At 35.2% G+C, this 19,738-nt stretch overlaps 2 protein-coding genes across 4 annotated transcripts; one reads left to right on the forward strand and one right to left on the reverse strand.

The window, feature by feature from the left end:
• The first annotated feature begins 6,091 nt into the window (after positions 1–6,091).
• LOC130824651 (DNA replication licensing factor MCM2) lies at positions 6,092–12,003 on the forward strand. 2 transcript variants are annotated; one of them, XM_057689739.1, is made up of 17 exons: positions 6,092–6,392; positions 6,485–6,669; positions 7,641–7,810; positions 7,905–8,097; positions 8,271–8,490; positions 8,573–8,780; positions 8,859–8,993; positions 9,083–9,274; positions 9,355–9,527; positions 9,610–9,798; positions 9,905–10,021; positions 10,201–10,285; positions 10,371–10,523; positions 10,601–10,726; positions 10,857–11,039; positions 11,258–11,419; positions 11,527–12,003. In XM_057689739.1, the coding sequence occupies exons 1-17, from the start codon at positions 6,160–6,162 to the stop codon at positions 11,641–11,643; spliced, it is 2,841 nt and encodes a 946-aa protein (XP_057545722.1). In that variant the 5' UTR covers positions 6,092–6,159; the 3' UTR covers positions 11,644–12,003. The 2 variants fall into 2 exon arrangements, with proteins under 2 accessions (XP_057545722.1, XP_057545721.1); XM_057689738.1 differs by having other exon boundaries at positions 6,093–6,392; positions 7,635–7,810.
• Positions 12,004–12,677: 674 nt separating this feature from the next.
• On the reverse strand, positions 12,678–19,464 carry LOC130824652 (uncharacterized). Of its 2 annotated transcripts, none has more exons than XM_057689740.1 (7): positions 19,099–19,464; positions 17,577–17,719; positions 17,225–17,496; positions 15,692–15,846; positions 14,849–15,111; positions 13,777–13,839; positions 12,678–13,178 (listed from the first exon to the last, which is right to left on the reverse strand). In XM_057689740.1, exons 1-7 carry the CDS (start codon positions 19,352–19,354, stop codon positions 12,918–12,920), a joined length of 1,413 nt encoding a protein of 470 aa, XP_057545723.1. In that variant the 5' UTR covers positions 19,355–19,464; the 3' UTR covers positions 12,678–12,917. The 2 variants fall into 2 exon arrangements, 1 of the variants encoding a protein (XP_057545723.1); XR_009046753.1 differs by having other exon boundaries at positions 13,093–13,178; positions 13,777–14,238.
• Between the last annotated feature and the right edge of the window lie 274 nt (positions 19,465–19,738).

The following is a 19,738-nucleotide window of genomic DNA, read 5'->3' on the forward strand; positions in this document are numbered from 1 at the left end:
GTTAGATTGTGTATAATTTCAAATTTCCCACTTGTTGGCGGCTGGTAATTGGCCATTTGTGTTTGACTTTTTTTATCCAAGTATTTGTAATTTTTTCATAAATTTTTAAATAAAACAGTATATTTTTTTTATTTATATGTATTTTGTTTTTATATTTTAATTATTGTTAGTGTTCATAGTATTTATAAGTTGCACGCTTTTGAGTAGTTGCAAGTTTTTACGCTTTTTGAAGATTATTTTAAGCTAAGGGACTCTTTAAACGCACTCTTCTTTGTGTGTATGAATTGTCGTATTTCTTCCATCAGCAGACCCTGATTATAGTTTTTCAATGAGTAAGATACATCGTGTATAATGATGATGAGTTAATTATATTGATTACTTATAATTTTAAATTGATTAATTAAACAAATAAATTAATTTTCAAACAAGATGGGTAAGTTTGTGTTGTGTTAAAGAAAATGTTTGTTATAACTAGTTATTTAGTATTATTTGTTTATTAGAAGTAGAAAAAACTAAGTTAATTAATCAAATTAGTTTTTCATTTTGTTTTAAATAGTCTACATTTTGGGCTGGTTGAAAAATATTGATCAAATAAATATAAGTAATTTTTTGTTTTTTGACCAACTAATAAATTAATAATCAAATGCTAAAAAATTAAGCACACGTCTTATATTGTTATTGAATATTAAAATATTTGCATCAAACTTTGTCTTTAAGTGTGGGGGTAAGGAATTACACTCATTCAAAACCAACTAAATAGTCACATACCAAACATTATTCTTATTTTCCTTTTAAATTCGTTTAATGTTAAATCACTATAATTTTTTTGTCACGACTCAGCACATTTTTAATACACGCATTTAACTAATTTTTAATATTCACAAATTTTTATTTAAGACACAAAAGACATCTTAAGTTTAGGCCATTTAAAAAAAAATCTAAGCTTTCTAAACAATGTCTTTTAACTTTCATTTTCAGTATTTCTTTTTCTCTTTCTTGACAAAACTACTCATCTTCCTCTCTCAAACACCATTTGTAGTTTTTAATCACCATCTTTCTCTCTCAAACTCCATTGTTGTTTATTCTCTATTTATCTTCAACATTTGCAAAACCATCAAAGTTATGTATTTATACTTCATTATTTTCGTTTTTAAAGCTTTTATTTTCATTTTTTGGGTTGATTGTGTAAGATATTAGTTGGATTTACAATTTTCTAATTTTTTTTTAAAATTAAGCTTCATCAATGGTGTAAATAGTGATGTTGAAAAAGACAACAATGTCTACTGTTTGGGGGAAATTAATAAAAGCAATTGTGGTTATAACATAATATATTGAGAATTATAACATAATATATTTGTAATTGTAACATAATATATTTAGGGTTATAACCATAATATATTTGGAGTTATAACATAGTATAGTTGGGGTTATAACAAAATATATAATTGCAGTTATAAAGTAATAGATTTGTTTTACAATTTATATTTGTGATGCATACGTGGAAAAATCTTACAAAAGTGCTACCACTGGCGTTTCATGGAAATTCGATGCTACTATGTGGAGTTTCCCTAAATATAATCGTGTTTCCAAAATATAATCGTGTTTCCAATAGGTGGGCATGGGCGTGAGTGTTGGTGTACACGTGTGGGGCATGTGTTTTTACAACAACTTATTTCTTTTGTTAATATTACCTGCTATATTACAAGATAATGCACTATTTATTTATCACCTATAATATATTATTAATTTTTAATTTATAAGTTAAAACACAGTCAAGTGAGATCTTGTTAGATTCGTCTCAATGCAAAGATTTTTAATATCAAACTTTTATCATCATCATCATCATCATCCTATCCAATATATCCCGTGCATAGAAGACTAAGGCCAGGGTATGGGGAGGGAAAGATGGCGGCAATTCATGCCCATAAAGGAGAGCGCGGCCAAAGGAGTCCCCCGGCTCGAGGAAGATAAAGAGACGTGATTACACGTGCAACATAACTTAAAGGCCTAAAAAAGGGGAGCTACTACAGAGGAAAACACATAACTAAAAGAAAGGAAACGATAAGTAGGGGTGTGCAGAAAAACCCGATCCGAATTACCCGGTATCCAGTTTTCAAAATCGGAAAATTTACCCGGCTTTTGTAAAGCGGATAATCCGGATTGGGTACCCGGTTTTTAAACAGGATACCGGATCCGGGTCACATATTTTTGGAAACCGGGTAACCGATATCCGGTTTTTTTTTTTATTTTTTTATTACTTTTTCATAAATAAAATAATGATGGTATCTATTAAGCTAATTTTGGGTTGAATCTTAATATAATTTTTCTCCCGTAGATAATTTTTTTTGTATAATTGTTCTTACTTAAACCAATTTCTAACAATATTATTCTTTAATTTTCTTCATTTTTCTTTTATGACTAATTAACCTAGATATTTTTAAAGAGTTAGTATTTGAATTTTATATAAAAAAATATTTTAAATAAAAATAGAGATAAAAACGCATAGCTGAACGAAAAAAAAGACAAAAAAAAAATTTTTAAAAACATTATAACAAAACCGGGTATACGGTTTCCGACCCGATTTAAACCGGGTACCCGATTCCAGGTACCCGGTTTAAACCGGGTCAGAACCGGATCACAATTTTAGGTACTCGAAAAAGTGGGTACCCGGATTTCCGGATCCGGGTCAACCCGGTACCCGGTTTTGAACACCCCTAACGATAAACGCATGATGTTACGGGCACTAAACGGAAAACTAAGCGGACATAAAAAGTCTGGGACATGGATATGTCATCTCCAACTGCTCCTATCCCTAGTCAGGTCCGCAAAGAGGTTTAACTCATGCAAGTCAACTCTTATTTGCTCATCCCAAGTTCTCCTGGGTCTTCCTCGACTCCTCTTACCCTCTACTATAATGCTTTCTACACTCCTCACAGGGGCGTCAAAAGTCTTTCTCTGCACATGACCAAACCACCTCAATCTATGTTCGCGCATTTTTTCAGATATAGGGGCTACCTCTAGTCTGTCCCTAAACTCTTGGTTCCTAATTTGATCCATCAAAGTGCGTCCACACATCCACCTCAGCATACGCATTTTTGTAACTTCCATCTTATGTTCGAAAATTTTCTTTATAGGCCAACATTCGCTCCCATATAGCAGAGCAGGTCTGATTGCCGCCCCGTAGAATTTTCCTTTTAACTTGCTTTGGAATTTCCCATCACATAACACTCCGGTGGCTGCTCGCCACTTGAGCCAACTCGTCTGTATACGATGATTGGCATCCCCGTCAATCTCCCCGTCCCTTTGGATGATCGATCCCAAATACTTGTACTTGGTTGTACTCTTAACAACAGTTTCATCTATGGACACCTCTGATTCACCTACCGGTGATGTCCCACTAAAGTCACAACGTAGATACTCGGTCTTCGTACGGCTAATGCGCAAACCTTTACCTTCTAAACCTCCACTCATCCAATTTGTCACTAACCTCTTTTCTGGTTTCTCCTACCAGCACTATGTCGTCCGCGAATATCATGCACCACGGTGCCGTCTCCCAAATAGATTTAGAAATCTCTTCCATTATGATAGTAAAGATGAAAGGGCTTAGAGCCGATCCCTGATGTAGCCCTACTTTAACCGGAAAAGGCTCTATTATCCCCACCGATGTTTGAATGCTAGTCAAAACTCTATCATACATATCCCGTATAGCCTCAATGTACACTGAAGAAATACCTCTAGCCTTAAGGCTTTCCCAGATGACTCGTCGTGATATGCTATCATACGTTTTCTCCAACTCAATGAACACCGTATGCAGATCTTTCTTTCGCTCCCTATATCTCTCCATCAGTCTCAAAACATGAATTGCTTCAATGGTTGACCTTCCTAGCATAAACCTAAATTGGTTCTCTCTAATCACTGTTTCTTGTATAATTCTCCCCTCTATCACTCTTTCCCACAATTTCATTGTGTGGCTTAGAAGTTTGATACCTCTATAGTTTCCGCATAGTTGCGCATCGCCTTTGTTCTTAAACAGAGGTACTAATGTGCTATTCCTCCATTCTTCTGGCATCTTACGTGTCCTTAAAATGATGTTAAAGAGGTTTGTCAGCCAACGAATGCCCTCTTCTCTTAAATCCCTCCACACCTCAATCGGAATGTTATCTGGCCCGACTGCCTTTGTTCTCCCCATCTTTTGAGAGCTTGTCCTACTTCTCCTGTGGTAATATCATTCATTGACTCATATTCCAGTGGTCTTTGGACGTCAGAAATTTGATTATCCGCCTCTGTTGGCCCCCTAGACTCATTGAGCAGCTGTGAGAAGTATTGGAGCCATCTGGTCTTGATCTCCTCTTGTCTCAGGAGAACTCGTCCCCCCTCATCCTTGATGTATTTCACTGCCTCTAAGTCTTGCTGTTGTTTGGCCCTAGTCCTCGTCAACTTAAAAATTTGCTTGCCCCCAAACCAAACCCTCCATGTACTGAGTTAAAGATGCTTGCATCTCTGCCTATGTGTCCGTTAAAATCTCCTCCTATAAAAACATACTTATCATCCGGATAGTTCTCATGAGGTCTCCTAGGTTCTCCCAAAACTAGCACCTCACCTGCTCATCAAGCCCTACTTGGGGTCAGTACGCACTGACGATGGATATACTCTCTTCCCCCACTATTATCCTAACTAGCATGATCCTGTCACTACACCTCCTTACTTCAACCACTTGCTTCAGGATATCATTCGATACTAAGATGCCAATCCCGTGACGTCTGCCGTCCAAACCTGCATACCACAACTTATAACCCTTTATACCTTTTGCTTTTGCCCCTTCCACCTAGTCTCTTGAACACATGCTACATGAATCCTGTATTTGGAAAGCTCATTTACCAACTCCAACAACTTGGCTTCTAGGGTACCGATGTTCCAAAACCCCACTCTTAGTTCTAGATCCTGCTTATTTTGCCCCCCCCCCCCCCCCCCCCCTCTCCTTGGGCTTGACTTCAGGTGACCATAATTGCTTCCTAACTCTATGTTCAGCTACTACCGGCTAAGGTATAAGGTTACAGGCAAAACACTAGCAGGGATCCACACAGAGGACAAAAAAAAAAAGGAAAAAACGTAGGGGGATACACAAAATGATGAAAGAAAGCTAGAACACAAGGAAAACAAATAGAGAAAAGGGAGGCCCTTCGAAAACACGAAGTAGAAAGACCAAGAAACTGCAAACAAACCTAGCAAGCGCCCGTTGGAGATACAAAAACACAAACCGGAAACACTAACAAATCATGCAAAAACGAAAGGAATGAGGGGTCTTCTGAAAAAACTAACAAATCAAGCACAATCACTAACACTAACAAATCAAGAAAAATCACGAAATGGATGAATAAAACAGGCAAATCAAACAAACCAGCAGCTACTTGGTGAATAATTTCAGAAATCACAATTGAATGGGGAATCTTCAGAAAACACCAACAAATCATGCAAAAACACGAAAAGAATGTATAAAACAGAAAAAATCAAACAAACCAGCAGATACATAAAATACTCAGAAGACGCAAACCCAGAAAATGCTACCCTTGTATTGTGGGCCCAGAAATTCGCAAGCCCAGAAAGTCGCAAACACAGAAAAGGAAGACCAGACGTGGTAAACTTACCGTCGTCGGAGACGCTGCTACTTACCGCCGAAGGAGGACTAAGACCAGACGTGGTGAACTTGAGAGGACGAGGGAGACAACGGCTAGTAAAGAAATATTTCATACTATACAACAATTTATGAATTCTAATATCAAATTTTTATAATTTTTATTATTCATGTTTAGAGATACAAAAAATTAAATTAGTACATTTGACAGTCAAATGGTGCAAGTTTTTGAAATGGAGGAAGTATTAAAATTAAGATAATTTTTGTAAATATTAGAATTATAATTAAAAATAATTATTTTCAACAATTTATAAATATAATTTTTCATTAGTAAAAAATAAAAATAACTAAATCATTTTTTTCCACTTCACGACAAAAAGATAATGTGGGTCCATAAAGATTTAGGCGGCAAAGTTTCCCGCCACAAAGACATAAACCCTAATAATCCCATCTAACTATCTAAGTACCCAACTCAAATTGAAACTGCAGTATTTCCGCTAAGCCCTCAGACCTTCGAGTAGACAAAAATGGCGGAAGAAGGAAGCAATCATTCTGCTGATAATCCTCCAACTACACCAGATTCTCCGACGTCTGCTGGTTTCCCTACCGACCAACTCCCTCCCAACACTAGTAACTTTTCCGATGACTTCGACGATGAAGAAGAAGAAGCCGCCGTTGATCCCAACATCATTCGGGATGAACCAGATGATGTTGAAGAGGAAGTGGATGGCGAGGATCTTTATAACGACGATTTTTTAAAGTAATTTCACTTTACTGATTTGATTGTGTTTTTGAGTGTTTAGAGGGGAATTGATTTAGGTTTTTGTTTTTGTTGTTTTTGGATTGTTAAAGTGATTATCGGGAATTGGGAGAGCAAGACCAGTATGAAGAGGAAGGTTTGCACGATTCAATGGAAGATGAGAGAGATATGGATCAGATTTTGAAAGATCGTAGAGCTGCTGAAATGGATCTTGATGCTCGTGATGCTCATTTAACTAATACTAATCGGAAACTTCCTCAGCTTCTTCATGACCAGGGTATTCTTTCTGTTTCATTCCTAGTTTTGTATTTGCTCATTCAGGCCTTTAATCATTGAGTTTTATTTCAAAAGCTGACAGTTTAATGCTTTTTTGAGTCTGGAATTTATATGCATGTCTGCTTTGTTGAATTGTTAAATCTGATTTTTTTTTTTCTGGAGTTTATGGAAGAGTTTCTTCTTTTTTTCAACCAAACCAATGCTGAACCCAGAATCCTGATTTACGTTTTCTACAATGCTAGTTCCATTATGCACAGTGTAGGCGAAGATGGTTTTGGGGTATAGTATTAGGCTAGACTTATCAAAACTGCCTAATCATTTTTGGTCGGTTTACTTTTGTGTTAGTCATTTTTGTAGGTTAATTATTGAGTTGGATTTTGGTCTTATTGATCCCACAAGTTCAGAGATTTAAGATTTGCTTTTCTTATCACTCAATTTTTTAAAAAAACCTTATAATGCTTTTCCCTTTATATAAAATAGTTTTTCTTGAAACCATATAATGCTTCTCTTTTATAAATTAATTTCATTTAAGGTTAACAAGGAAATTTCGATTCAAAACTCTAAGATTGACTTAAAACGTAGTTGGTATGGATTGTAAAAAGACTACTCAAAACTAGAGAATGTGATTATATTTAAAACGTGTGTCAAAATGGTTGAATTCGAGTTGCATTGGGTTTGAGTAATTTTTTTCAATATTTGTAGTGGGTTAATTGCGTTCACATGTCAATTGTGAAATTTTCAAACTTTTATGCCACATATTTGCCTGTCTGAATATGTTACATTGAACTTTCTAGTTCATGAAATATATCTTATGAAAGTATTAGTTGGATTGCTTTTGAAATTGCTTAGGAGTGCGTAGTATAATGTGCTTGAATATTTGCCTTGTTTTAGACTACTGTAGTCTATGGGAGAGTGTTGTTCATTTATCTTTTTTATTAGCAACCGAGTGATTATGGTGTTCTGCAGATACAGATGACGATAATTTCAGGCCTTCAAAAAGGTCTAGAGCAGACAACCGAGCTCCTGTTGGACACAGCTATGATGACACTGATGCTGAACAGAGCTCTCCCGGAAGGTCACAGCATGGACACTCTAGAGAGGATGTACCCATGACTGACCCCACAGACGATGAGCCATTTGAGGTATTGTGTTTAATTTATACTTGTATCTCTAGGTGCCCCCTAATGTGACAGCTTCTCATTATGAGTTGTCCTGTCCATTTTTCCACATATGTAGGATGACGATGATGATGGTGAGGCGGACTTTGAGATGTACAGAGTTCAGGGGACATTAAGGGAATGGGTGACAAGAGATGAAGTGCGTCGCTTCATTGGCAGAAAATTCAAGGACTTTTTACTTTCTTACACCAACTCAAAGAATGATCAAGGGGACTATGTCTATGTCAGATTGATAAATGAGATGGTGGCTGGTATTTCATCTTATTTGAAATGTTTTTTTTTTTTTTTGTCATAATCTTGATTTCTTGATTGTTAGTTGAAGATGTTACGAGTCATCGTGACTTGTGATTCAAAGAATTTTCATTTCTCATGCTATTTTTTACTGTCTAAATTATTTTCTTACTGGCTAAATCCTTTGTTGCAGCAAACAAATGTAGCTTGGAGATTGATTACAAACAGTTCATCTATGTTCATCCCAATATTGCTATTTGGTTGGCTGATGCTCCTCAATCTGTTCTGGAGGTCATGGAAGAAGTTGCTAAGAAAGTTGTCTTTGATTTACATCCTAACTATAAAAATATTCATCAGAAAATATATGTACGGATCACAAATTTGCCGGTTTATGATCAAATACGGAACATAAGGTAGAAAAAGAGTATTTTCTTTGTTTGAGCCATTCAATTGAACAATTGTATGATTTTTTGATTTTCTTTTGGTTTATATCAGACAGATACACTTGAACACCATGATTCGCATTGGGGGTGTGGTTACTCGTCGTTCTGGAGTATTCCCTCAGTTGATGCAGGTGAAGTATGACTGCAATAAATGTGGGGCTATCCTGGGTCCCTTTTTTCAGAACTCTTTTTCAGAAGTTAAGGTTGGCTCTTGCCCAGAATGTCAGTCAAAGGGGCCATTTACTGTAAATGTTGAGCAGGTGAGTTGTAAGCAAACATTTTAAGAGTTTGGTTTGAAAGAAACCATTGTGCCTAGCATCTGACTTGTCATTCTACAGACTATATACAGGAACTTTCAAAAACTTACCCTGCAAGAAAGTCCTGGAATTGTCCCAGCTGGTCGACTTCCACGATACAAGGAAGTGATATTATTGAATGATCTGATAGATTGTGCTCGACCTGGAGAAGAGATTGTATGTCAACAATCATAATTGCTTCCTGTATTCCTGTTACATAAAAGAAATGCCCATTTTCTTATTATGTCCTTTTTTGTGCAATGCAGGAGGTTACTGGAATATATACAAATAATTTTGACTTGTCATTGAACACGAAGAATGGCTTTCCAGTCTTTGCCACTGTTGTCGAAGCTAATTATATTGCCAAAAGGCAAGACCTCTTTTCTGCTTACAAATTGACTCAAGAAGATAAAGAAGAAATTGAGAAGTTAGCCAAAGACCCCAGGATAGGAGAAAGGGTATGTGACATTGCTCAAATACCGAGCCTTTTATAATGTGTTGATGAGAGTTGATAATTATGTAGGTTTCTTTTTTCTAGATCATAAAGTCCATTGCTCCATCAATTTATGGTCATGAAGATATTAAGACTGCAGTAGCACTAGCAATGTTTGGTGGCCAAGAAAAAAATGTTGAAGGAAAACATCGGTTGCGAGGTGATATTAACGTTCTTCTACTAGGTGATCCAGGAACTGCCAAGTCTCAATTTCTCAAGTAAGCAATTTATTGAATACATTGTCTAACTGATTGTGCAATATTCAAGCATCTAAGTATTTGTGGGCCTTTTCTGGCATAGATATGTTGAAAAAACTGGGCAGAGGGCTGTCTATACTACAGGAAAAGGGGCGTCAGCTGTAGGGCTTACAGCAGCAGTGCACAAAGATCCTGTTACCCGTGAATGGACACTAGAAGGTGGAGCACTTGTTCTGGCTGATAGAGGCATCTGCCTCATTGATGAGTTTGACAAGATGAATGACCAGGACAGGCAGGAAGATCTACACCTATTCTAGTTATTTTTGTTACATTGTCATTGCAGCCAAAGTGTGATATTATGAAATTCTCAGCTGAAATCCCTTTTTTCATAATTGCAGAGTAAGTATTCATGAAGCAATGGAACAGCAGAGTATAAGCATTTCAAAGGCTGGAATTGTTACTTCTCTGCAGGCTCGATGTTCTGTTGTTGCTGCTGCAAATCCTGTTGGAGGAAGGTAAACTCTTGGTATTATAGTTGCATATTTGGGTAGCAGGTCATGCAATAGATACTTTATGATGTGCTTCTTGTAGCTACTTGTCCCTTTTCTGATTGCATTGGAGTTGGGGTGACTCTTGTACAGTTGTACCATGACATATACATTTATGCTAAATTAAAGTACTTTGTTGTTTCCAGGTATGATTCTTCTAAGACTTTCTCACAGAATGTTGATTTAACAGACCCCATCTTATCTCGTTTTGACATCTTGTGTGTTGTCAAGGTTTGTCAAAAAAACAATCTCATTCTTAATTTGAACCCTGCCTTTCTTTTAAACTATATACTGACAGTGACTTCTATATATGAAGGATGTGGTCGATCCTATTACCGATGAGATGCTGGCAAAATTTGTTGTAGACAGCCACTTCAAATCAAAACCCAGCGGGACCAACATAGATGACAAGTCTATGAATAATTCTCAGGAAGATGCAGACCCTGTAGCAAATGAAGTTGATCCTGAGGTGGTTCTCTGGGATATTTTTCTTATTTAGTTGACGAACTTGAATAATTGTGATTCTAAAACTTTTCTCTTTTTCAGATTATTTCCCAGGATTTACTCAAAAAATACATTACATACGCAAAGTTGAATGTATTCCCCAGATTGCATGATGCGGACTTGGATAAACTTACACTTGTCTATGCTGAATTGCGGAGGGAATCTTCTGTAAGTCCGACATTTTTATTCGTCCTTTTCACATATCTTATCATAATATGTATTCCTTGGCCAAATTAATCTTTGTTTGACTAATTCTTCAGAAATTCACATAATTTGATTGTTATTTACCTTGGTGCAGCACGGACAAGGTGTCCCTATTGCAGTTAGGCATATTGAGTCCATGATTCGAATGTCTGAAGCACATGCAAGAATGCACCTGAGACAGCATGTTACACAGGAGGATGTTGACATGGCAATTCGTGTCTTGCTTGATTCTTTCATTTCAACTCAAAAATTTGGAGTACAAAAAGCCTTACAAAAGGTAGTCTCTACTCTAGCACGATTCAAATAGAATTCACTTTCACTTGGCTATGTTTTGCAGTTTCTGTAATCTCAATAGATCATATAGCGATTTGCTTATGTTCATTTAATCTGGATCAAAATTGGATACCTTGAACAAAATTATGACCGTAAACTGTAAAATTACAAGCAATTCACTTCTGTTTGCAACTGATGTCTAACAATTCTTGGCATATGCAGAGCTTTAAGAAGTATATGACGTTCAAGAAGGATTACAATAATTTGCTCCTTGCACTCCTTCGAGGGCTTGTGAAGGACGCACTGCATTTTGAAGAAATTGTGTCCGGTTCAGCTTCTGGTCTTACTCATGTTGATGTGAAAGTTGAAGACTTGCGACATAAGGTATGCTCAGCTGCACGAACTTTTTTATACATCTGCCTTTGAACAAATTTATTTACAGTTTTGAACTGGAACCCTTCTTTTCGAACAAATTCATTTGACTTTCGCAGGCTCATGAGTATGAGATATTTGATCTGGAGCCCTTCTTTTCGAGCAGTCAGTTCGAGAATGCCAGTTTCGAGCTTGTTGAGGGAAGGACAGTAATTAGGCATCGGCTAGCTAGATAGAGATCTGTATGTATTGGTCTTTAGGTGGGTAAAAATCTGCTCCATGTACATCTTTAATTATTAAGGATCAATTTAGATAATCTTTATGCAATGTACAAGGCACAATAGCTAACAGTGAGAATGGTATGAGCTTAGCTAAAGGATTACAGCTTCATTTCCCTATGTAATATGGCCAATGAATATGGTTGAGCTTTATTTCAAAATTGATTTTTAGTTAATTTAAAATGTTTGTTGAATGTTGGGGTTAGTGTATGTTTGGTGTAGGTTAAGTTTGGATTGCTCTTGGTAAAAGATTTCCAACTTTGTAACACTTTTGTCATTGCAATAAAGGTTTTATATGCATGCTTATTTTTCTTTTAATCAAATATTTATAAAGTAATCGTGTAAGAGTGAAACAAATTGTTTTGATGAACTATTATGTTCACTTTAGATTTGAATGAGACTTTTCAAATCAAAATCGAAGTTTCACATACCAACTTTGTTACAACTATAATAGGAGCAGATATTAATTATTAATGATTAAATGACGAATTTGATTTTTATATATTGAATAATTTAATATTTAATATGAAATAAAATAATTGATGTAAGAGGTGGTAAAACTTCCAACGTATAAGATAATTTAAAGGGTCTAGAATGATCTTATTTTATTAATTTAATTTAATGTTTATTTTCAAAAGTAACTTAAACCTAATATTTTTAGTATGTACTACTTTCAAATATAAGTTAATTTTAAACAAATGTATTAAATAGAAAAATCTCTTTTTTAAGATATTACAAAATTTAAAATGTTTTTTAATGTTACAATAAAATAAAATAAAGCGATCAATATATATTATTATAATATATATATATATATATATATATATATATATATATATATATATATATATATGTTTTAATAAAGAAATTAAAATTCTAATAAAAATAAATATTATTTGAATTGTGTGAATCAGAGTAAATTTTTTTAATACTCTAGACAAAATCAATTAGAATAGCCTAATCAACTCAATTTCATTTATTTACCGGCTTACTACAAGATGTGTTTCATTTAAAAAGCAGATTGACTGATATTTCATAATTGTCGAAGAAAATACCAAAATATTTGAATCAAGAAACATATGAAACTAATTTCACGCAAAAATATGTTTCAACATATGTACACTTGTGATTTGTGAATCTTAAGCCTGTAGTCTAGTCTTCCTATATATCAACCACCTAAGAAATGTACAAACTTTTCCTGGAAAAATAAGAGATCCAGTACAGATCCCATGCTACCTCACTTCAGTCATCAACCATTGTTCTTTGAATACTTCTTTAAGAACATTTGCTATTTGTTCTGCCATATGGTGCTCGAGAAATCGCTCCTTCACCCTATAATAGCCTTCCCTTCCCATGTTAAACCTTCTCAGAAAATTGGTAGATAGTTCCACAATGTTCCTCGCAAGCGGGGTTATGCCTTCTTTTCCAGTTGGGTGCAATAAACCCGTAGTCTCATTCGCAACAATTTCCACGGTGCCTCCAGCAGCCGTTCCCTGATCGAAGTTTGTTACCATTTCAATAAGTTAGCTGATAGGAAGGCTTAAATCTTATGATCATATAAAGATGGCCAATGAACAGGAAGAATTAAGAGTTTGTTTTGTTGGTACATCTGACACCCCCTATAGCATGTCGTTGTACTTGTATTTTGTTCGTACACTTCTACGTTTTAAACATAGACGTACACTTCTACGTTTTTAACATAGACTTAGACACTAGCGAAAAGAGTCCTTCAAAAATCAAGCGATTTGACGGTTATATTAGCCAGCTCCACAAACAAGAAGTTGCCAAGGCCATCTCTACCAATTGCACTTCCAGTAGCAGGCATAGAAATGCATACATTATATGGTCTAGTCTTGAAGGCGGTTGTCCATACAGATTTATGTATTTATATTAAAAAAAAAACACATCTGGTATACACCATTTTGTGTCTAGATCCCTCAAGTTTAAGCTTATTGTCTTGATCTAATTGATCGAAGACGAAAAGTTTCCAGGAAAAAACAATAAAATGCAACAGTAGTGACACTGTTCTAGATTAGTGTTACATTTTCCAGTATTCTGTAAACATAATGTGTTGCAGCAAAACATACTTACCAGAACAGGACGAGAAAAGGCCATAGCCTCGATAGTTATCCTCCCAAAACATTCTCCACGAGCCTGAATCCGATCATGAAATTTCTATGTCAAGCTCAATAAAAATAAAATTTGCAGTCAAGTTCAACAAGTTCTCATAACACTATGAACACACATGACTGACTTGTCTTGAACATGAATACTACAAACGTAACATACTAACATGCCACCTAGTACAATTCCTGTTTGAGTGTCTAGATATGCCAAGATCATGTAAGCAGTGGAAATCTATGGAAAACTAATGAATCCACAAGTAACATTAACATACACAAAATCCTATGTCGTCATCATCATCATCATCCCAATATCCCGCTCGAAAGCAGGGTCTGGGTGAGGGAAGGTGACGGACAATCCATACCCGTACTCCCTTGAGAGGGAATACTAGAGAAAAGCGGTCAATTTTACCCCCAGAAAGTGAGAGCCCTGCATAGAGAGGAATTGATTAGCACTGTTGCTTGGAGATCAAAAACTACCTGCAGAGAAACTAGAATAGCTAAAACATAACATAAAAGACCCGATGGGTAAAAGAAAGAATAAGGACTAGGTATGTAAACAGCTAGGCATCAGGGCAAGAAAGACAACTAAAGAGACTTTTACTAGTCTAGAATGAGAATCTGGCGTCTCCAACTATTCCTATCCCAAGTCAGGTCCTCAAAGAGGTGCAGTTCACTCAAGTCATCCTTAATCTGCTCAACACACGTTTTCTTAGCTCTTCCTCGGCTCTCTTACCCTCCACTATAATGTATCCACTGAAAACCTTAGCAAAAACCCAAGTCATTATTCATCTAACAATTAAATTAGTGATCGACAACAACCAGAATGCTATATCAGACAAGTTTAAAATGTCAGTTATTATGATTTGGAAACTAGCACACCCTTTTTAACCTTACTATTGAGAGCTTAAAAATATTTTGGGTCTAATGATCCGACATTTGCTGAAAGAAGTCAAGACAACGCTATTGTGATGATGGAAGAGAAAAGCAAAGAAATAGTCCCTTCTCCAACACAAGATAGGAGTTTAAACCGCATGTACCTGTGAGTTTTGGACGAGAATATCAATTGCAGCAAGATATGGAGCAACTGTCAAGGTCTTATTAATGAAATGGACACGATTCTGAATCTTTTTTTCTGCAACAAAGCTGCGGAGTTCTGTCTCAAACATAGTTTCAGCATTCATGTCACTTCCTACTATCACTGCATGCATAAGCGGCACATGCCAATTCTGTTCTTCAATAATCAGCAAGCTTTCATGAAATGCGCGCAGAAATAGATCTTGACCTTTTCTACGGGAAACACCTGCAAGCACAGAAAGTTCAACATGACATTAGCAGTGATTAGCCCAATTGATACTATGTTGTTTTTGTGTCGTGTGTATCAAAGCCAATTGTCAAATAAGTCCACTGGATAAAATAAAAAGCATAAATGCATTTCCTAGGTCAGTATAACAGTTAAATAGCGTAGAAGATATCATTGCGACGTTGCCTCACACACGCTGACATGAGTATAGGCACTTTAAAACATCATTTTAGGCCAAAATTATGTACCTTCTTCCGAAAATGCCGAGTCATACACTTGCGCACATCTGACTCCACATAAAATAACGTACATCTAGTTTCTTTTTTTTAATCATCCATCTTTACTACTATGAAGTAAAAACCTTGTTTGTAAGAAGCAGAATTGAAAGAAAAAACAAGTCTAAAAAAATAACAATTTCAGGTATGCCATTGACCTGATCTTACTTTAGCTCAATTATCACTTTTGTTCCTCCTACCCAATCTTCCCCAAAATAACTTATCTTCATTCAATTCACAAGAGCAGGCAACTTTGAATTCTTTTTGTAGGATAATCTTCTGATACGCAGAATCCAGAAACATACTATTTATAATTGCAAAGAGCAGATCATATTCCTGCACTCCAAGCCTCTCTCGAACATGCTCACGAAGAACTCTTCTGGCCACACTGCTCTCAGCAACTTCCATAAATTCCTTGCTGGTTCCAAGGTGCACAACAAAAGTATCTGGCATTTTTATACTGTACAGTTCACATATGTTTTACAGTTAGAAAAAGCTTAAAAACATGAAAGATGGAATTAGTATGACATGCAATCAATGCTAAGCTAGAGATTTGAAGGCGTATGGTAGAATCACAATATATGGAACATTGTTTTGGCATGAATGATTATACTAGAGGCTTGTAAAGTTAGATACTTCCAAATGAATGTTCAAGTACCTCTGATTATTTTTTCACAAAAATGGAGATATTGATAATATTGAGCATAAGGTTCAGTGCAGATGACTGAAATGTAGTCACAGCCAACTATTCCGCGACCTTAGGTTCCACTAAGATCAAAAGAAAAATTATACTCCAAGTCTCCAACACTCACACTACTACTACTACTACTACTACTACATGGAACAGAGTGTTGAGCTTTCACATAAGAAGATTATAGGAAGATGAGGATATCTAAGATGCGTAAGTTAAAATAACTAAGTGAACATATACCCTAAAAAATAAAATTCAAAATTCAGACGTAAGAAATTCTTCAAGTTAGAGAAATGCGAGAAAATTGATAACAAAGTTTAGGTCATGAGCAAAGAAGACCAGAAAACACATGAGCACAGAGGACTGGAAAATGCACAACGTCGAAAATGGAAGGTCATAACTTCGATGAGAAAGACTTAAGTTGAAAGTGATCAGGATAACCAAAGAGAAGAATGACACAAAGAAATATGATTTTCAAAGAGCATATGACTATGCATAAAAAAAGAATGGAGGAGGAGAATATAAGGAAGCATTGAAATTGATTTTCTTGTTTGTGAATTAGTACTAGAAGGGTTAAATGAAAGGAAGGTTACCGATGATATGTCATTTTTATTTGTGTAGATACATGTACTTAACCCCATATGTAGGGACCAAGGCTTTTGGCACTTTTATGTTGTAGTTTTCTCATTAGCACATGAAATCACCAAGTACAAAGTGTGATAAATTAATTTGTACAAGCATCATATGAGATCATCATTAGACAGACAAACCCTGATTCACAAAATACGCTTATGGAACACTATAAACTAACATCTTACATATACTAAGTGGAACTTTACCATTATTGTACAAACTACAAAGAACTAATAAACTTGTGTGAAAGCTAACTCAAAACATTCCAAAAGGATCAAATTCAAGGAGAAAATTTCTTTAATCTGTAGTAGCTTTTCTTTGCTTTACACTTTCAGAGGGTGTCAAGGTAAATTATGTGCAAGCTTTAATTATTAAATATAGCCCCTTTAGTGCGTACTGCCTATAATCATGTAATGGATCCAAACAAGTGTCTAAGCAGCAGACATATTAACTAGCAATATAATGAGATGATCGATGTATCAAGACGCCAAAAAGAGTAAATATAATGAGATACCCTAAAAGTTCTTTAGTTCTGGTTTGCCAATATTCTGATGTGGTGTGAGAGTCGATCATAGCAGCTGCCACTGATGGTAGATGCTTCAAATATTCCAACTTGAAGTAATTCCCTCGCATTTCATGAATCCACCACAATGTCTTTGAAAGAACACGAGGAACATTATCTTGCAGCACGTCATCCAACCATCTCCCAGAAACAGCAGTATTCAAAACAACTAGATCAGCTTCCAGAGCTGTATTAATAGCCTTTTGACCTTTATCATGGAGAATCTGAATCGTAATATTTATCAATTCAAAGAAGCATATAGCCACTGATTATTCGGAGAAATACAGAACTGAGGATGTCTGACCTGTACTCCTTTGGCAACCAACTTATTTTCTAAACTAGATAAAACCGCATATGATTCAGCTGCTTGTTGATAAGTGATCCACACAACTTCAGCATCAACACCTCTCAACAAATATGCAAACTCCATCAGCAACAGAGGTCCACCTAGAACACACAATAGATGCATCAAATAGAAATTTTGACATGAGAAACAAATCTACAATTATGAGATCACGGAACATAATTTGAACAATATACATTCAGAAGATTAGAAAAACATAATTTGAACAATATACATTCACAAGATTAGAAAAACATTTGGCAACTAAAATTTTTTTGGGTGAGCACTATGTATATGGACTTTGTGATAATGATTTTGATTTTTTAACAGTTTATTTTAACACGCATAATAAGGAATGATGAGAAGATTAAAAGCGGGCTATTGATTAAAAGTGGGCTTTTAAAATGTAACTCTTGCTTCAATGCATTTTAAAAGACAAATTTAAAAATACTTTTTCTTATGCACTTTATACGTCCCATTGCTTGGTTCATGTTTTTCAATGCACTAATTCAATTCTTAATATTTTAATAATATAAATATAAAAGTTACAAAAAAAAATTGAGTAAAAAGACAAGTCAAATAAAATTCCACTTGATTGTGGTTTAACTAATAAATTAAAAATGAAATACCCAAAATTTTCAAATGAGAAATATGAAATGAAAGAGAGGGAGTATAAGATAACTTTAGCTATAGCCTACATGTGAGAGCAAACGAAAATACAAACCATGCAATTAAAATGAAACATACGGTGGAGGGGAGGGAGAAAAAGAAAGAAAAAAAATCTTATCTAGTAAAATTCATACGTGTGTGGGTATAATTTTTTAATTTCAGATAATAATGAACCATAATAAATATATAATTTGTTAAATTATTTATTCTTCTTATATAAATATATATGAACTTTTAATTTAGGGCAATGAAAAACAATATGTTTGTAATTTACAAGGTAAGTTTTAAAATTTAGGATAAATGATACATCTAACCGCACACCAACCCCACCGTAAAAAGGCATATTGTTGCTCTGCATTATCAGTTATTATTATCTCTCTTCTTCCCTCTTCTGCTATATGATTTCTAGCAAAATTCTGGTCATCATACCTAAGCATCGAAGGATAATCAGATTTGCAATTTAGGATACATGATACATCTAACCGTACGACTCGTCAAGCAAGAAGACTCGTCGGCTGCATGCTGGCTCAAGTTTTAAATCCGGCAAAGTGCGGAAACTTAAATTAAATTTCACTGCCCAGCACGCTTCGCAATTTTTCGTAAAAAAACTTAAAAGAATCTTCTTAAGTTCCTATTTGTCCGTAATCATTCATTCAAGTTTCTATCAAGATCAATGTCTATTAAATTCTTTCAAGAAAGTAGACCGTCATCGCATTGTAGTTTCAGTACCCAAAGCTTGAATTGTGATTTCTTGAAAGAACTTACAATAATAACTTAAAAATAAAAAAACATGGTGATGATGATTGATGGATACCAGTTAAAGAAAGCTCATGCGACACCAAGAGAACGAGTTTAGACTTCATGAAAGACAGAGGATTAGGAGGCTCCAAAGAAGAATTCGAACTAGAATCTTTGCCGCCATATACGAGTCGCTCATCACACGAAACAGAATTCTTATCTCGCATCAGCAGCACCATTAAAATGGACATCGAAAACAGAGCTATGATCGTTAGTATGCATTTATTCGTAATCAATTGCAAGTGGAAAGACGATGATGTAGGTCTCGCCATTTTCAACAATTGCAAGAACTCACTATCTGTTAGAAATGTCAATCAGAGCAAGTCAATCGCTGCATTTTCAAACTCTAGGGTTTTAGAAATTGGCTTTTTTTGGGTGAATCAAGTTCGGTTGTGGATATTTATAATGTTCGTTATCATCAATATCAATGGAGTACGTCAGATCATATTCTTATTAAAATTGACTGCGTTCAATAAAACACTTAATTCGCATAAAATGTACAAAAGAAAATACACACAGAGACAAAAAAATAACAACATTATCTAATCAAATATATCATTTTTTTTATATTATTTATTGAACATTAAATTTTAAAATATAGTCAAACGATATATTGTTTATTTTTTTTCAATGAAAATTTTATTAATAACATTTTT

Source organism: Amaranthus tricolor, chromosome 9 (assembly GCF_026212465.1).
Source record: "Amaranthus tricolor cultivar Red isolate AtriRed21 chromosome 9, ASM2621246v1, whole genome shotgun sequence".
NCBI lineage: Eukaryota > Viridiplantae > Streptophyta > Magnoliopsida > Caryophyllales > Amaranthaceae > Amaranthus > Amaranthus tricolor.